This window comes from Desmodus rotundus, chromosome 3 (genome assembly GCF_022682495.2).
Source record: "Desmodus rotundus isolate HL8 chromosome 3, HLdesRot8A.1, whole genome shotgun sequence".
Taxonomy (NCBI): domain Eukaryota; kingdom Metazoa; phylum Chordata; class Mammalia; order Chiroptera; family Phyllostomidae; genus Desmodus; species Desmodus rotundus.
This window is the reverse complement of record NC_071389.1, coordinates 152800005-152817251: the sequence shown is the minus strand read 5'-3', so window position 1 is coordinate 152817251 and position 17247 is coordinate 152800005. Positions and strand designations below refer to the sequence as shown.

Genomic DNA, 17247 nt, shown 5'->3' with positions numbered 1-17247 from the left:
TCAAATGTGGTCTAAGGAATGCTGATGCCATAGATAGGAGCAAGTGAATGAGCACAGACTGCGAGTTTTGGAAGGAGGATTAGTTTAGTTTTAGACACATGAGTCTTGCGTTGCGGCATTCCAGTGGTTTGTCAGTACTGAGCTACACCATTTCAGGCTGCTGTTGAAGTTGTAATAGTTAAATGAGGGAAACAGAAGTAGACCCCTCCCCCTTGGGAATTATATTTAGAAGAAGAAGATGAGCCTTAGGATGAGACAGGGAAGCTTCGGTCAGGAAGCAGGCCAGAGTATTCCAAGGACAGAGTGTTAACCAGGCTCGAATGCCGTGGAGGTCAGGGAGACCAGTTTCCACCAGATGACACAGTGTGGTTGACAGCCCTTCCAAAACGCCAGCGTGTAACACGGACGGGCAGGTGAGCGCGGAGGCCAAAGGCAGGAGCTCTGCAGTCATAAGACTTGGGCTTAGTCCTAGCCCTGCCTTTTACCCCGTTGGTGCCCTTGGGCAGGAATTGTTTAATGTTCTCTGAGTCTCAGGCTGCTCCTTTATAAAACGCGAAAGGGAATGGCTGCCATGTTTGCGTGTCAAAATTACCGTGAGGTTCAGGTTTTAAAAAATGTGCGAACCATCGTGGTTTTCTTCCAAGGGCTGCGTGAAGAGCCTGGCACATGGTGCTTGACTGATGGAATGAATGTGTGGGTATTACTATGACTTCTCGTTTCTGTTTTATCAGAGACCAGATGAAGAAGCTGTGGTGGATCAGGGTGGGACCAGTACAATTCTCAACATTCACTATGAGAAAGAAGAGTTGGAAGGTAAGAACCGCTGTTCTGCGTGACGGGGGACGTTAGAGAGGAGCAACCTGGCATGGGAGGAATAGGTTTGTCATTAGGAGATCTGGGCTTGAACCCTAACTCTCACTGCTGTAGGACCCTGGGGGGAAGCACTTAATTTCATTTAGCCTCAATTTCTTTGTCTGTTAAATAAAAGCAGGGATGATAATACCTGTCTCACTATCGCATCTCACAGGCGGCCTGTGAGCCAGCGCCCTGAGAAGGTAAAGTCCAGTGTGAATGTTAATACGGGGCCCATTCCATGAGAGTGCGAGGTGCTCGGATCAGCTTATTGGTTCTTGACAACTTCTTAGAAATATAAACATATACAAAATTTTAAAAGAAAAAAATACAACTAATTTTTAAAACTCAGTTTGGCTATAAAACCCTCTTTTTATTCCATTTCTAATGCTTGCTCTTCCTTTCTAACTAAACCCATTTCTGCCTGGTGTTTTCACGTGAACAAGAAGAAAGAAAATGTGTACATACTCTTTAAGCATTCACAGCACAGAATTCTATAAAAATCCAACTGAGGTGGACAGGAAGAGGCATTTCTATTGACCTGCTGTTTGTAGTTCACCTTGTTAAGGTTTTTCGCCCTTTCTCTCCGGCCCCACCCCTAGCTCCGAGCGTGAGCACTGTGTGGTGCCCTTCTGCTTTCCTTTTTCCCACGGGGCCTCGTTTCCTGAGAAGTGGCGATGCTGGTTTTATTGGAGAAAGGCTCCTGTCTACTACGGCTTTAATGAGAGCCCACATTTGGCTCGAAGGCCTTTGTGAACTCCCTGCAGCCTCCCCTGCAACGTCGAAGGCTATGATACAGCAACTTTCTAATGACTCTGGGACAGCATGTGAAAAATTCTCTCTGTACTTCTTGTTCCCATGAAGGATTTTTTTTTTTCCATCAAAGTTGGACAATCCCTAGAGAAAACTTGTCCTTTGGATGGGGAGAGTGAAAGCTGCAGAGGCTGACTCAGCCTCTGGCTCTGTTACCACGAGAACTTCTGTGGGTGGCTCTGTGGGGGTCAGTGGAGTTTGGATATATCAAGGTCAAGCTTTCCAAGTTATTTTAGCCAGATGGAAGAGCCAAGTGGGAGGCAGGTGGGAGAAGGAGAGGGTGTGTGGGGGGTGGGAGTCTAATGTTTGTTGAATGACCCTTGGCTGTTAGGAATTTGGGTAGGGTCTTTGTACAAGTTTTTTTAATCTTCTCAACAACTAAGGCAGGTAGATTTTATCCCCTTTTTTAGGGGATAAAACTGCTCACGGTGTTCTGGGACAGCAGTTTTCAATCTTTTTCATCTCATGACACACATAAACTAATTACTAAAATTCTGTGGCACACCACCCTGGCTGGGTGGCTCAGTTGGTTGTGGTGTTATCCTGTACACCAAAGGGTTGCAGGTTCGATCCCTGGTCAGGGCAAATATCTGGGTGGCAGGTTTGACCCCCATTTGGGGCTCATGTGGGAGGCAACCAGTCCATGCTTCTCCCTCAGATCGATGCCTCTCTCTCTCCCAAATCAATTTAAAAAATTAAAATTCTGCAGCATACCAAAAAGCATTTTTTTTTGCCAATCTGACAAAAGGTAGATATAATTTCAATTCATTCACACCAAACAACTATTGTTCGCTGTCACCTTTTTTTAATTTGACAATCTGAGGGAAAAGAGGTCAGTGCCCCTGACTAAATAGGTATTGATGTTTTAAAAATTCTTGTGGCATGCTGGCTGAAAATCGCTGATCCAGCCTAATGGCAGGGGAGACTCAGATGGAAGTCTGCCTTTTCTACTCTGCCACACTGCCTTCGAGGGAGAACAGTATCCAGCATGAATCACTCAACCTCAACACCTTGCTCCGTTATGTAAACATGTTGATAGATTACCCGCCCTCCTCCTGCACTGTTGCCTCTACCCTCTTATTGCTCCGTGAGGGTGATGTTGCTGTCAGTTTAGTTGTTTGGGCCATTAAACCTTTGTTCTCAGCCAGGAGGTAACCATTTGTAAACACTCTTGTCTACTTGGGAGTAGAGTAATAAAGTTGGGCAAACTCTTGAATCCTAAGGACTATGTTTCATGCACACAAATACGCTGAGTTATTGGCAGTAGGAGCAGCTTCTCATTGATGACATCATCTATTCTTTATGCATTCTCCGTTTTGCCATAAAGATAGCCATCAGTGATGATGTCATTAGTAGGGAGCAGTGTGTTGGGAAATGGTCCTTTATACAGAGACCATTTTGAAAACTAGAATCTTATTTATGTTAGCACTATCTTAAAAAGGCACATCAGGCAAATGGAGGACAAATGATGCCTGCTCCTCAGGCCTCCTGATGCGGTTCTAGAGCAGCTCTGGCGAGAGGAGGGTCTGCGATAGGCGGCCATGCCGTGGGTCCCACCCCGACTGACTCTGAGGGCAGCAGCTGGGCTCTGTGAGGCTGCAACAAGGGTGGCATCATCTCTTGAAGGTCTCACTTTGATGGGAGACAAGCGAATTATATTCTGATTTGATACGTATTCCATGATACAAGGTTTTGTGGCTGCAGATGAATCCCTGACCTTGCTTCCCCTTTATCTCAAACTGTCTACCCCACATGACAAACGATTTCCTCACACATTTGCGGAACGAGACTTTTGTAAATGTGAGTCTTTTGTATAAGTTGATTCCATCAGTAGGAGATGGTGCATTAAACCATGATGTTGCTTTTTTTTTTTTTTTTTTTTTAACATACGGGAAGAGTCGAAAGCGAGCATTAGAACTGATTTCCAAAGATAAGCCCATGAAGGGCAATCGCGCATGCTGTGCTTCAGTGGGCGCTCCCAGTCCCAGAGGGACACGGGCAGTGGCTTTAGAGTAATGGATTTTTCCATTTTTTCTGGCAGATCATTATTCCTGATTAACTACTAGATATATGAATCCTACAGTACATTTAGTGCCTTACCATACATTTTAAACAAATGTGTATTTGTAAATACATTTAGTTTAAATACATTTTAAACAAAAATGACAAAGAGTCATTTGGTCCTATTTATAAGTTTAAAAGAAAAAAAGGCATGCATCTGCTCCACATGTTACATTTCCCCCCGGGTTATCGACTCAGAGTCAACCTGTAGCCCAGGGGAGTGGAGCACCTTTTGTGCGTGCCAAGGAGTTCTGTCTGCACTCCCCGCAAACAGTGAGCACAGAACGGTAAATCCAATCTCCATCTGCAGGGTGGGTCCCAACGGGGATTTCTGTCCTGCTCCACATTATCCAGTCCCAGTTCACTGTTGTTCTCTGCATTTGTACACATACTTATTTTTTCAAGATACACTGTTACATCTTACCCATAAGTTTTACTAAATGAATACTTGTGTTTGAATACAGATAGGCCCAAAGACTAGATTTGACAATGACTGGAAGAAAGGATGGAGCATTGGATGGGAAGCAGTGGAATTTGAGTGAGTCGATGGGTAGACCAGGGCGATGAGGATGGGTGGGTGGGACAGGAGAGTGGCCACGTGATTAGTTTAGTGAAGTCGCAGTGCTGCTGGAAACCAGTTAGTTGTACGGATTTGATTGGTGCTTTAGTCATTTCCTAGTGTCCATTTGTAATCTTTTCTGCTGATTTCACTCAGAAAATCCAAGTTTCTGCTTCAGAGTCCCAGTCTAGAAACTTGTGCTGAATTTTTTGATAGCTCCTTAGCTCTGACCTCTGCTGGCGCTTGTTTTTATGCTTATCTTGTTTATCTTACCAGTGTTTCCAAAGGGCAAGCACTGTGGTTGGCTAATATTTGTGGAAACTGATTAGACCAAAAAACTTCTTAGAGAAGGGAGAGTTGTCTTTCTCTGTTACCTTCCTCCAGAGCTGTCAAAGGCTTGTCTCTGTAGGATGTTTTCCCCATTGTGCTGCAGACCTGCCTAGTGGGAATTTAAATACCAAGCAAAAGCATTCATTATTTACTCAACAGACATTTACTGAGGCCCTTTTATAATCTTTTTGCGGCAGTAAGTATGGATAGTGAGAAAAATTGAACCATCATAACTTCTTCAAAGAAGGCCTCGGCCCCAGCCTCCCCTAGCTCTAGAACATTAGAACCTTGATTAGCCGTCATCTGGACAAGACTGAGGAGTCATTTAGTCCAGCCTCCTTGTTTTACTTTAGCAGTGTCAATGACGTGTAGTTAAAATTAGATAATACTAGCAGTGTGCCAGCATGAGCCCAGTGGACGTTATTTGGAGTGTGCTGAAGAAGGGAGGCCTCTGCCAGTCCAGTAACCTTCCGGGAGACTGCTGGGAAGGGGAAGCACGTGGATGGGATGGCTCTATTGAAGGACTGACATTACCCCTCAGACTGTTCTTCACCTAAGCCCAGCTCTACCTGGACACACCTGGTTTTACATCGCCTAGGTCACTATTTAAGGGGGTTGTTGAAATGATTCTCCAGGATCTGGTTATGCTTTTCATGGCCATGTATTCTTCATGATCTCCCCTGTCTGTCTCTCTAACCTTTCCCCCTCCTCTCCTTTCCTCTTTCACCTTGCTCTGGCCATACCAGCTGTCCCTTTGCCTTGGAACCAGCCTCACACGTTGCTATCGTAGAGCCCATGCACTTGAGCTTCCCTCTTCATGGAATCCTCTTCTCCCGGGTCTTCTCATGGCCTCTGCTTCTCATCACAGGGATGTCCCTTCTCATCACTGGGATGTCTCTTCTCATCATCTCAGCTCAAGTCCCCCTTCTCCCTCCTACCCCTACCACAGACACTCCAGCACTTCACCATATTTTATTCATAATAATTATCAGTAGTTGAAATAATACATTTTTGTTTTTAAGATATCTGCCTTCCCCAACTACAGTGTGTGTCTTGAGGACTGGGATTTTGTGCTGTTCCTACTGTCTCCCCAGCCCTTTGGCAGGACCTGGCACAGTTAGGTAACTCCAGCCTGGCCTGATGTCAGTGATGTACCACAGGGACCTAATTGCATACTGTCATTGAACATTGTTAGTTAATAGATGGTATTTTATTAAGATGGTATTCAATTTAGTCGTTTTAGTACTTTACAGTTTTCACTGATAATGTCAGAGGTCTGAAATCCCACATCTTAGCAAACGACCTCTTCTGGCTCTACAGTTCTGCTTCAGTGAAGCTGCAGGATGACTCCATTATGTGTAGAAGCCTGCCTGTCAAAAACGTCCTGAGATGCGCACAGGTCAACAGGACTAGCCGTGACGGGAAGTGGATAAGGGGTGTGATTCTACTGGCTACTAAATACTTTATCCTCCTGACTGCTTCTCAGCACTCTGACTAATCTCTGATCGTCTGCCCATCTAGTCCTCACTGTTTCCTTTTTATTTTGCTGTATCACTTTGGACATGGAGGGAGAGGGGAGGACAAAGAAAATGAGTGAGAAATGAAGAAAGGGGTGTTAGAGCAGCACCCCAGGGCACTTTAACCCCACTGGGAAGTGGAGAGCACTGTCAAGGAACACCCAAAGGGGGAGGTGAGCACAGTCTTAGGAAACCCCATCGCTGGGGAGAGAAGAAAATGAAGAGTTGGTAACTCTTTCCATAAAGTCTAGGAAGTCTTCCTGGATTAAGCTTTCAGCGATCAGTTTGGCTAGGATTTTCTCAGTCCTTTCATGCCCTCGTGAATATTTCATCCATCCCAAACATGCTCACCTTGGTTACTCGATCCTTTTGTGGCTCCCTTCAAATTGGAGGCCTTCTTAGGTCATATTTCGTTCTCCTGAGGAGGTCCTAGGGGTTTATATTCCTAGTGGAGATATAGTCCTCTTGGGATGTAGTCCATTTTCTGGACAAGTGCAGGGATGACCATGTGTAAGACACTGTGCTTTTACTATGTGAGGGATTCCAAGAGGAAGAAGGTCGGACCTGGGACCTTGAGGAGCTTGCAAATGAATAGCTAGAGATAACTCTGATGAGGCTTAAGTGTAATGGAAGGCATAAAATTAGTGCATAAGAGAATGCTAGCTAAGGACTCTGGGGATTTGGAGGACAGAGGTGGCACATCCTATCAGCGAGATTAGAATAATACCAAGAAGGAAGGTGCATTGCAATGACTTTTGAAGGAGGGAGCCGAGTCAGTGTCCAGAAAGCATCTGCACGTTTGTGGAATAGCAGTTTGGTTTAGGTAGAAGAACGAGTGTGAGATGGTGGTAGGTGCAGCAGTCAAGGTCGTGAGGAGGAGACAGAGTCAAAACCAAGTCATTCTGTTACAAAGGTAGATGCAGAAGGTGTACAGCTCTACATTTTTTTCCCTAGAACATTCATTTGATGTGTGGAAGTATAGGGTTTTCACTTTTGTCTCTCTTGAGCTGATCACTCAGTTCTTTTAGAGGTCTTTCTCCTAATTTTCCTGTTGAGTGTATAATTTGTCCTAGAGGGAGGAAAGACGAGAAGGGAGGCTGGGACCCCGAGCCTGTGGGAGCCCGAGGCGTGCTGACGGTGTGGGAGTGAGCCTCGGCCAGAGCCGCGCTGCAGGAGGACTGGTTGGTAAGGCGGAGTTGGTGCAGTTGTCAAAGCGGGAGGAGAGACAGGCGTGACCTCTCTGATCTGTGGGGTGTTGCCCTGAGGTGCAAATCTAAGGCAACTCTGAGGTTTTAAACCTGGAAAGTTGAGAGAATGGCGATGCCGTAAACAGAAGCATAAAGATTGTGAACCTGATTTGAGGTGGAGGATGATGGTTTGCTTTGGAACATAATTGAATCATTGTAGATAAAGATTTGGGGGTCATTTGTAGAAGTGAACTTTGAAATGGGGAGAGTAAATATCACTAAAGAAAGAGAAGAAAGGGTCGAGGAGGGAAACCTGGAGAGCCTTCCCTTGGTGGATTGTGGGATTGTGGGAGGGATGAGGAAGCACAGTCAGAGGATGCAAGGGAGCTGGGGAGGGCAGTGAGACAGGAGCCACTCCAGCCCAGCCCAGCAAGGCGAGGACCTGGTCAAGGGGTTCGGATATGCGTGGAACGTGGTGGGGTCTCAAGAAAGTCATTTAATTGAACTGAAAGAGGCATAAGATGATAGAAGTTAGGTGATAGAGGTTAGGTGGTCTTTGGTGTCCCTAAGGGGGGCAGTTTCATTGGAGAGTGGCTACGTGCAGAGGCTGTGGAACAAGGAGATGGTGAGGAAAGGGAGCGAGGTTGGCAGACTGTGCTGAAAGTGGTTTGATGGAGAAGGGAAGAGGACAAGGCAGAAACTTGGGAGAATAGCCCTGCGTTGGGAAAGTTTCTTTTTAAGTTGAGAGACTCAAGCACATGTGTAGTCAGGAGAAACCTGTGGAAAGGATGAGTGGAAAGGAGAGACAGAGGATAATTATTGGAGCAGGACTCCAGAGGGGTCGGAGGCGATGCTCATTAGCCTGGAAAAGAGAAGCTGGGGGAGGAAAGTGAGCCAGTCTGAGGTGGAGGAACTTGCTGTACATGAGAGGGCCTGAGTCTTTTCGTTAAAACACGTTTTTTGTTAAAACACGAAGCGAGGTCACCTACCTGCTCGGAGGGAAGAAATGTGGAGAAGGCTGTGGATTTGAAGATAGTAACTAATGGCTGAAAAAGCTTTCATGATGGAAGATGTCGGGAGTGAGCCTGAGATCCAGAGTGCTGAGCAGCAGTCACTGGGCAGAAATGTGGGAAGCCCGCGGCTCTGTGTGTCGGGGGTGGGAGCATCCTGGAAGCTGCTGATCCCAGGCTCCGGGCTAGGCAGGAAGGCAAGTGAAGCCAGGTGGAGGTGAGAGAGGCCTGGAAGTCATGAATGGTGAACAGAACAAAAGGTTTATAGAAGGAATGAGTGAGTAAGGACAGGAGGAACTAGAGGAATGCTATTGGATCATTATTTCATGTTCCCCTCTTTTTGTATAATATTTCCTGTCTCTCCCTATTACCCCAGCCTTATGCTGTCTCTCATTTGTAACTAGTCTCTCGTGCTATTCTATAGTGCAGAAAAAAGAAATAGTGGAAACCGATCCTAGAATATATTGGCTGCTAAAATTTATTCCAGACATTGTGCTAAGCATTTTACACACATTTTATTATTTTCTGCTCATAAAACCCCTCTGAAATTAAATAATAAACTTTCAGTACTCCTTTTTAAAGACAGTCACGGAGAGATTAGATACTTTTCAAGGCCACAACGATGTATCACAAGTGAATGATGAGGTCAGGTTTTGGACCCAGGCAGGTTGACCCCAGGACTGACCCACTGCTCTAAGCTGCCTCCCTGCCCGCCTTGTTGTTGTCATGCAGAGACTCTGTGGCTGTTTCACCGCTGATCAGATCGTTGCTGTAGTAACAACTAGCATCTGTATTGGCCTTTAATGTTCACACACATGATTTCCTCTGATCTGAGCACTCCTGTGAGGTTTGCAGCCACGTGCAAGACAAAGGTGACCTTTGACTCCAAGATCTCTACATCCTGAGTTCTGGTAGTGTTGGAAGTTTTATCATGCCAGGGTTGCAACCAGGCCAAAGAACTGTAATCTTTTTCCCCCTCCCCGCTCCCTTAAATATGCTAGACTCCTTTTACTAAGAGGGTTTTCTCTATAGACCTTCTGCTTCTTTTCAGGTCATAGAACTCTCTACGTGGGGGTTCGGATGCCGCTGGGCCGGCAGAGCCATCGGCATCACCGAACCCATGGCCAGAAGCACCGGAGACGAGGCCGGGGCAAAGGAGCCAGTCAAGGGGAAGAGGGGCCAGAGGCCTTGGCCCATGGTATCACGTTTGGGAGAGAGGGTGGGTGTCCATGGCTGGGGGGCTTGGTGAGGCTGAGGGAATGTGTGAGGGACATTAAGCAGGTGGTCTTGATTCTCTAGCCCTTCTACAGAGTTTTCAGAGCTTGCTTCTAAGAAGAATGTTTCTAAGAATCAAAAGTATCTTCCTGAAAACTGTACAGTTCAGGCCCCCCACATCAATAGCTTACTAGGTGAAATCATTTGTTAAAGAGTTAGGCATTCTGCCCTGGCTGGTGTGGCTCAGTGGATTGAGTGCCAGCCTGTGAACCAAAGGGTCATTGGTTTGATTCCTAGTCAGGGCACATGCCTGGGTTGTGGGCCAGGTCCCCCGTGGCAGGTGAGTGAGAGGCATTGATGTTTCTTTCCCTCTCTTTCTCCCTCCCTTCCCCTCTCTAAAAATAAATAAATAAATAAATAAATAAATAAATAAATAAATAAATAAAATAAAAAAGAATTAGGCATTCCTTTTGATCAAATTGACCAGATTTCTAGCGTCTCATTGGTTTTCTTCAAGTAGTCTTAGTTAATATTTTTTCCCTCCCATGAAACTGCTTTCACAGAAGACATTTTTTAAAAATATGGGAGAATGAAGAAATTTTTTGATCTATGTTTAGGATCATCTTCTATATATTCTTGAAGTTTTATGCGCCCCCCCCCCCCCCCCCCCCCCCCGCCCGAGATGTGCTAAGTATGGCGGAGTTCTGTATCTGTTGAAGTTGAGGCTGGGGGCAGACCTTGCTCTGTGGTTGATTTTTCCAGACACACCCTCTCAGCGTGTTCAGTTCATTCTCGGCACGGAGGACGATGAAGAGCATGTGCCTCACGAGCTGTTCACAGAGCTGGACGAGATCTGTATGAAAGAGGGAGAAGATGCTGAGTGGAAGGAGACAGCCAGGTAAGGCTCTGAAAAACCTGGGTCAAGGTAGGCTTGGGGAGGCCAACGTTACCTCTCCGCAAGTGACAGGCCTGTCTTGTCTTTTATTTCTTCGTGGGAGAAGTGATGACTGACGTGGGAATGGATGTTCCACGGTATTCTGGGGAAAGTCTTTTTTTAAGTTTGTTTGTTCATTTGTTTATTTTTATCCTCACCCGAGGACATGCTTAGTGATTTTAGAGAGGAGAAGGGAGGGAGAGATGGGGAGAAACGCTGATGTGAGAGAAACATGGATCAGTTACCTCTCACACGCACCCTGACTGGGGGCCAAACCTGCCACCCAGGCATGTGCCCTGACCGGTAATTGAAACCATGACCTTTTGGTTTACGGATGATGCTCCAGCCAACTGAGCCATACCAGCCAGGGCTGTGGAGTCTTGATGTTGACCTCTTTGTGGTGTCTCTGGTCACGCCTATGCCAGTTGACCTTAAGCCTGAGGTTGAGGTCCTGTCTATTTTTGGGGGGCCCAGAGTACTTCATGGGCTATCTTGATATTGTAGGTCTGGTTTAGAAGATGCCTGCTCAGACCACCTTGGCTTGGACCTAGCCCAGAAGACAAAGCGTAGGTCCACACTTTTCCTGAAGTTGAGCTATAGGGTCATTTGGGTTTTAATTCACTGAAAGTCTCAGAATTTTTGAGACTTTATCTTCCTATGGGACAATCCAACCTCATAGAGACCTTTGAGATTATAGTCTTTCTCAGAGTAGGCTTCCTGGGGTGGGGGTGGAGTGGCCGTGCTTTTCTCAGTCTCAGACCCAAGAAGGGCCCTTGGATTAACCAGGGCGACCTCTGGGGCTCTTCTAGTAACTGACCAGCAGCCTTATGGATGATACAAAGCCAGCATGTCTGAGCCTCAGGTAAGAGGCAATGTGGCTAATGAGCATAGCATGAACAGTTCTTCCTGGATGCCTGCTGTATCCATGGGCATTTCCTACAGGTAGAGCAGATTAAACACACTAATGGACCTGATACCAAATGAAAGGGCAATTAATCTTGTCATTCTGTCTTTGCAAACTGCTAAAGGTCACATGGAGAGGCTCTTGGTTTTATGTTTTTGTTTTTTAATATATTTTGTTGATTGTGCTATTACAGTTGTCCCAATTTTTCCGTCTTTGCTCTGCTCCACTGGGTATATCCCCTTCCCTCCAGCAGTCCCCCACTCAGTTCATGTCCATGCGTCATGCATGTAAGTTGTTTGGCTTCTCCATTTCCTATAATATTCTTGCCCTCCCCCTGTCAATTTTGTACCTACCATTTATTCTTCTTATTCCCTGTACCTTTTCCCGCATTCTCCCCCTTCCCTCTCCCAGCTGATAACCCTCCAAATAATCTCCACATCTATGACTCAGTTCCTATTCTGGATGTTTGCTTAGTGTTTTGTTTTGTTTTGTTTTTAGATTCAGTTGTTGATCTAAAGTTGTGAATTTGTTGTCATTTTAACGTTCATAGTTTTGATCTCCTTTTTATTAAATAAGTCCCTTTAACATTTCATATAATAAGGGCTTGATGATGATGAATTCCTTTAGCTTTACTTTATCTGGGAAGCATGTTATCTGCCCTTCCATTCTAAATGATAGCTTTGCTGGATACAGTAATCTAGGTTGTAGGTCCTTGCTTTTCATGACTTGGAATACTTCTTGCCAGTCCCTTCTTGCCTGCAAAGTTTCTTTTGAGAAATCGTCTGATAGCCTTATGGGAACTCCTTTGTAGGTAACTATCTGCTTTTAAGATTCTTTCTTTATGTTTAACCTTTGGCGTTTTAATTATGGTGTGTCTTGATGTGGTCTTCTTTGCATCCATCTTGTTTGGGACTCTCTGTGTTTCCTGGACTTGCATGTCTATTTCCTTCACCAAATTAGGGAAGTTTTCTTTCATTATTCTTTCAAGTAAATTTTCACTTTCTTTCTTTTTCCTTCTTCTTCTGGCACCCCTATGATTTGGGTATTGGTACGTTTGGATATGTCCCAGAGGCTCATTATACTGTCCTCATTTTTTAAAATTCTTTTTTCTTCTTGCTGTTCTGGTTGAATGCTTATTTCTTCCTCAAATTCCAAATCGTTGATATGAATCCCAGCTTCCTACCCTCCTCTCTTGGTTCCCTGTGGATTTTTCTTTATTCACTTAGCATAACCTTCATTTCTTCCTGAGTCTTTCTTATGTTGTTGCCACACTCAGTGAGTTCTTTGAGCATCCTGATCACCAGTGTTTTGAACTCTGCCTCTGATAGGTTGGTTATCTCTGTTTCATTTAGTTCTTATGCTGGGGTTTTGCTCTGTTCTTTCATTTGAGCCATATTTCTTTGTCTCCTCAATTTGACAGACTCCCTGTGTTTCTATGTATTAAGTAGATCTGTTTGACTCCCTGTCTCAGTAGCGTGGCCTGTTGTAGACAAGGTGTCTGTAAACTGTGTGGGTGGAGCCTTAGGTAATCACGGGTGTGGGGGGAGCAACCTGCTTCACGGCTTTGTGGCTCCATGTGCAGGAAGGGCTCAGAGAGGGGACAGTGCTGCTGCCTGGTTTCTGGAGGCTTGCCCGGCACTCCTCCTGTGCAACTGGTGCCCGTCCAGTTGTTGTCCTGGTGCTGAATTCCAGAGAGACTGGGTCTGCATATGTTTTAAGTCGATGTGGGCCCTTTAAGTGGAGTCTCCTGAAAATGTGGCAGTTTCTTCCACCACCCCAAACCCCACTGGCTCTTACAGCCAGAAGTTATGAGGATTTATCTTCCTGGTGCTGGAACCCTGGACTGTGGTCTGGCCTGGGGCTGGGGTCTCTTCCTCCTGTGGTGTCCTTCCACCACACGTGAATGTGGCACTGCCCACTCTGCCACTGCCACATCTCTGCGCATCTACAGGTCGTTGCTCCTTCTGCCTTTCTAGACGAATGTGGTTTTTTAAATACTTGGTTTTCAGACTTCCATACTACTCAGTTTCCTGATGGTTCTGAGTGTTATTTGTTTTGTGGTCTAGTTGTAATTCTTTCTGTGGTTGCATGAGGAGGTGAAGTGTCTTATACATGTATGTGTTTGTATTTTTTTAAATTTACTTTAAATAAAAATGGAATTAAACTATACTCAATCTTGCACTATTTTATAGCCTGTTTTCAGTTACCAATGTACCCTGAACATAGAGATTAGATTACAGTGTTCATTGTTTCTATTCAGCTATCTTTCTTTGTGACTTCCATTAAAAATTCTCTCTTGAAAAGTCTTCACTTTCTATCTTTGGCATCGAATTCTTTGTAACGCTTTCAGGTGGCTGAAGTTTGAAGAAGATGTTGAGGACGGGGGAGAACGCTGGAGCAAGCCCTATGTAGCAACCCTTTCGCTGCACAGTCTCTTTGAGCTAAGGAGCTGCCTTATTAATGGAACGGTCCTTCTGGATATGCGTGCAAATAGCATAGAAGAGATTTCAGGTAAGGTGAAGTGAGGGAACACAGGGATACGTGGTAAGTTAAGAAGTGTGGTATAGAGGGAAGGATAAAGTGGTCATGTGACCTGAGGCACGCCACTGAACATTCCCAACCCCAACATTCTCAGCTGTGGGATGGGTATCAAACTAGGAAACCACCTATTTCGCAGACTGATGGGATTCAAATGACATGGCGTTTAGTCTGCTGTTTGTCTGTTAATTCAGCAACATTCATTTTGTATTTATTTATGCCTGATTATGTACTAGGCACTGGGGAATAAAGATAAAATGCAGTTCCTACCTTCAAGAAGCTCATCTTTTAGTGGGGAAAATAGCCATGGAACAATTATTGTGATGATAATTAGAGAAAGGAGCAACTGCAAGTTGTGCAGAGAAAAGGGAGTTAAAGAAAGATTTTTAAAATACGGTAACTAGGGAAGACACGTAAGAAATTGAGCCAAATTCCCCCCACTTTTCAGCAAATATGAAGGGGAGATGTGTGACCGAGGTTCCTGGAGTGCCTGAGTGCCCCGTCACCATGTGTCGGGAGGGGAGTTTGGGAAACATCTGGGTGCACTGGAAGAGTTTTCCCTCAACTTGGCTGGGTTTGGCTGGACAGGTTAAATAAGGAGTTCTCCAAGCTTTTCTCCGTTTAAAGTATTCAAGTAGTTCTGTCTCTCTGGGATCACATGGGGACACAAGGGGAGGGGTCAGCAGGGAAGGCATCCTGTGTCCCTTCCGAAGAGTCTAGCAGAAAGTTATTCCTTGATGCTTCTAGCTCCAAGTGTCCAGTGTCTCTCTTATAAGGATCTGTGTCTCTCTCTTATAATGATATTTGTCAATGTCATCCAGGATGATCTCATCTGGAGATCCTTAATTACATATACAAAGACCCTTTTTACAAATAAGGTCTCATCACAGGTCTGGGGTAATATGTAGACAGACTTTTGGGGGGTCACCATTCAACCCACTACAAAAGCCAAGAGGGAAGAAATTTTTAATTCATTAGTGTCAAATGCCACAGAAAGGTCAGGTTAGGTAAGAACTAGGAGCATCCATCAGATTTAGCAACTGGAAGGTTTTTGATGATTTTATCAAAAGGAATTTCTTTGAAGTAGCCAAATTGCAGGGGCCTGAGGAATTTTTGTTTTGAAAACTTTACGTGATGGGGGGGAGGGAGAGAAAGGAGGTCTTGGGGTAGATATTCTTTTTTTTTTTTTTTTCAAGAAAAGGGATCCTGAAACATATTAATGCAGGGTCAAGGAACCAAACAATATAAAGGCAAATATAGAGAAACATGGGTCTTTGGCTTGAATATTTGAAAATAGATTTTCTTTATTTATTGCTGCTAGCACTTGGATTGTCATGGACGAAGCTGGGGTTGAGAATAGGCTGAAGTGGGGGGGGGGGGGCTGGGAGGAGGTGTGTAGGACTGAGGTAAAACCGCTGTGGTTCTCCACGTTAGGTACCTGACGCATTCCTGTTGGCGAAGAATCCCAGCGGTGTTAAAGTCTTGGAAAGGGTCTATAGAAGACCTTTGGCAGATGATGGAGCAAAATGTGTAACATTGTGGACAGTCTTATGTTTGAATCCTAGCCCTGTACATCTTATTGGGTGTGAGACCTTGAGGAATTTTGTAATGTTTGGGCCTCAGTTTCCTGATCTGTAAAAATCGTTACACCAGCCACTTTTCAGAGTTCTTATAAGGATCAGATTCGATAATATAGTCTAGTTCCTGGCACACACAGAGTGGTCGGGACTTTCTGTTTCTAATAATGATGACTTGCTAGATGAATAAAGCATAGCTCGCCACAGCTGCTGTCATCAACCAGCTATTTCAGGCAGGCACCGAGGAGGAAATTGCAGCTCATTGACACTGCTCGCTCTGCTTCCCCTACTGCTTGACCCTTGCCTCGTACCCGACCTGACGTTCGCCTCTCGGGGTCTGTGGACTGTCAGTTAGAGGGTTCAGATAAGCGCCTATTTTCCAGACCTGATCCTGGACCAGCAAGAACTGTTCAGCGACCTGAATGACAGCATGAGGGTTAAAGTACGGGAAGCCCTTCTCAAAAAGCATCATCATCAGAATGAAAAGAAGAGAAATAACCTCATTCCCATTGTTCGCTCCTTTGCTGAGGTTGGCAAGAAGCAGTCTGATCCACATTCGATGGATAAAAATGGTAAGATTATTAGGAGTGACTGTTTTCTTTTTTTATTAACAAGACATTTAGGAACTAGCTGGAGATACTAAGTTACCAGAGCGTGGGGCTGTATTTACTTAATATGCTCCCATGCTCACTTAGACACAGGACTTTTTGTGATTGGCAGGTGGGTGGCTGGGACTGGTGACCATCTATCTCTTGTGGCACCAGGGATGCTGTCTCAGGTACACGTCAGTGGGCCCAAGGTGAGAGGTTTGTACCCCAGACTGGCCTCAGAACTGATTGGCTTTTGGGAGATATCCAGCTCAGAGATAATTTGGGGCCGGAGAATTTGGGGTCACCTGGAGATTTTTAAAGAGGAAACAGATAGGTTAGAGAGGCAAAATACAGTAGCGTAGACTCTTGAGTTAAGCTTCTGGGCTTTAGATTCTGGCTTTACTAGTTGCAAAGTGTGTGACCTTGGGCAACCTCCTAAACCTCTTTAAGTCTCCTTTTCTTCTGTGTCAAATAAGGATAATAATAGGTTCTACGCCATAAGTTTATCGTGAGGCTTCAATAACTTAATTCAGGTAAGGTCCTTAGCCAGGTGCGCTCAATGAATTTCAGCTGCTGACCGGTTTCCTTTTCTGTAGCCAGGCAGGGCCTAATCTACATTGGTCTCCTTGTCCCCACATTCCCTGAATCACGTTTTGCAGGGGATTTGCCTGGATATTTGAGAAGTTCTCCATGGGAGTCTCTGATATCCATTCTTGATTAAGGATTATGGCCTCGATAGAGGAAGAAAAGAGGGTTACATAGATGTCCAGGAAGAAGGTGCAGGAGTAGTAATACCTCTGTTCCCCCTTCACCACTGACTAGTAGGTAAGAGATAGGCAGGCGTGGTCCTAGCTTCTTAGTAATCTTAACTACTTCTTTAGGTGGGCTTTGTAGGAGACAGTCAGTCACGGCTAATCAGTCATGCCTGAGGTGTGTCAGACCCGGAAAGGGCAGGGACTCAGAGAATCTGTTTGATTTTCTCCAAATAGGTCAAACCGTGTCTCCTCAGTCTGTTCCAACTACTAATCTTGAAGTAAAAAATGGAGTGAATTGTGAACACAGTCCCGTGGATTTAAGCAAGGTGAGCAGAGACACAGGAAGTTGGCTTATAGGCCTAAGAGTATCTCTAGTGGAACCCAGAGTAAGCTTTGGTATTTCAA

At 45.1% G+C, this 17247-nt stretch overlaps 1 protein-coding gene across 3 annotated transcripts in view; it reads left to right on the top strand.

Moving 5' to 3' along the window:
• The window catches only part of SLC4A8 (solute carrier family 4 member 8), a 74637-nt gene that overhangs the window by 11628 nt on the left and 45762 nt on the right, over positions 1 to 17247 (top strand). For 2 of the 3 annotated variants that reach the window (XM_053921479.2, XM_053921481.2), the window contains 6 exons: positions 732 to 813; positions 9381 to 9548; positions 10307 to 10442; positions 13733 to 13893; positions 15881 to 16069; positions 17077 to 17168. In XM_053921479.2, the coding sequence (XP_053777454.1) occupies positions 732 to 813; positions 9381 to 9548; positions 10307 to 10442; positions 13733 to 13893; positions 15881 to 16069; positions 17077 to 17168 (828 nt within the window). The remainder of the gene's footprint in view (positions 1 to 731; positions 814 to 9380; positions 9549 to 10306; positions 10443 to 13732; positions 13894 to 15880; positions 16070 to 17076; positions 17169 to 17247) is intronic. The other variant, XM_053921480.2, reaches the window with a different exon arrangement.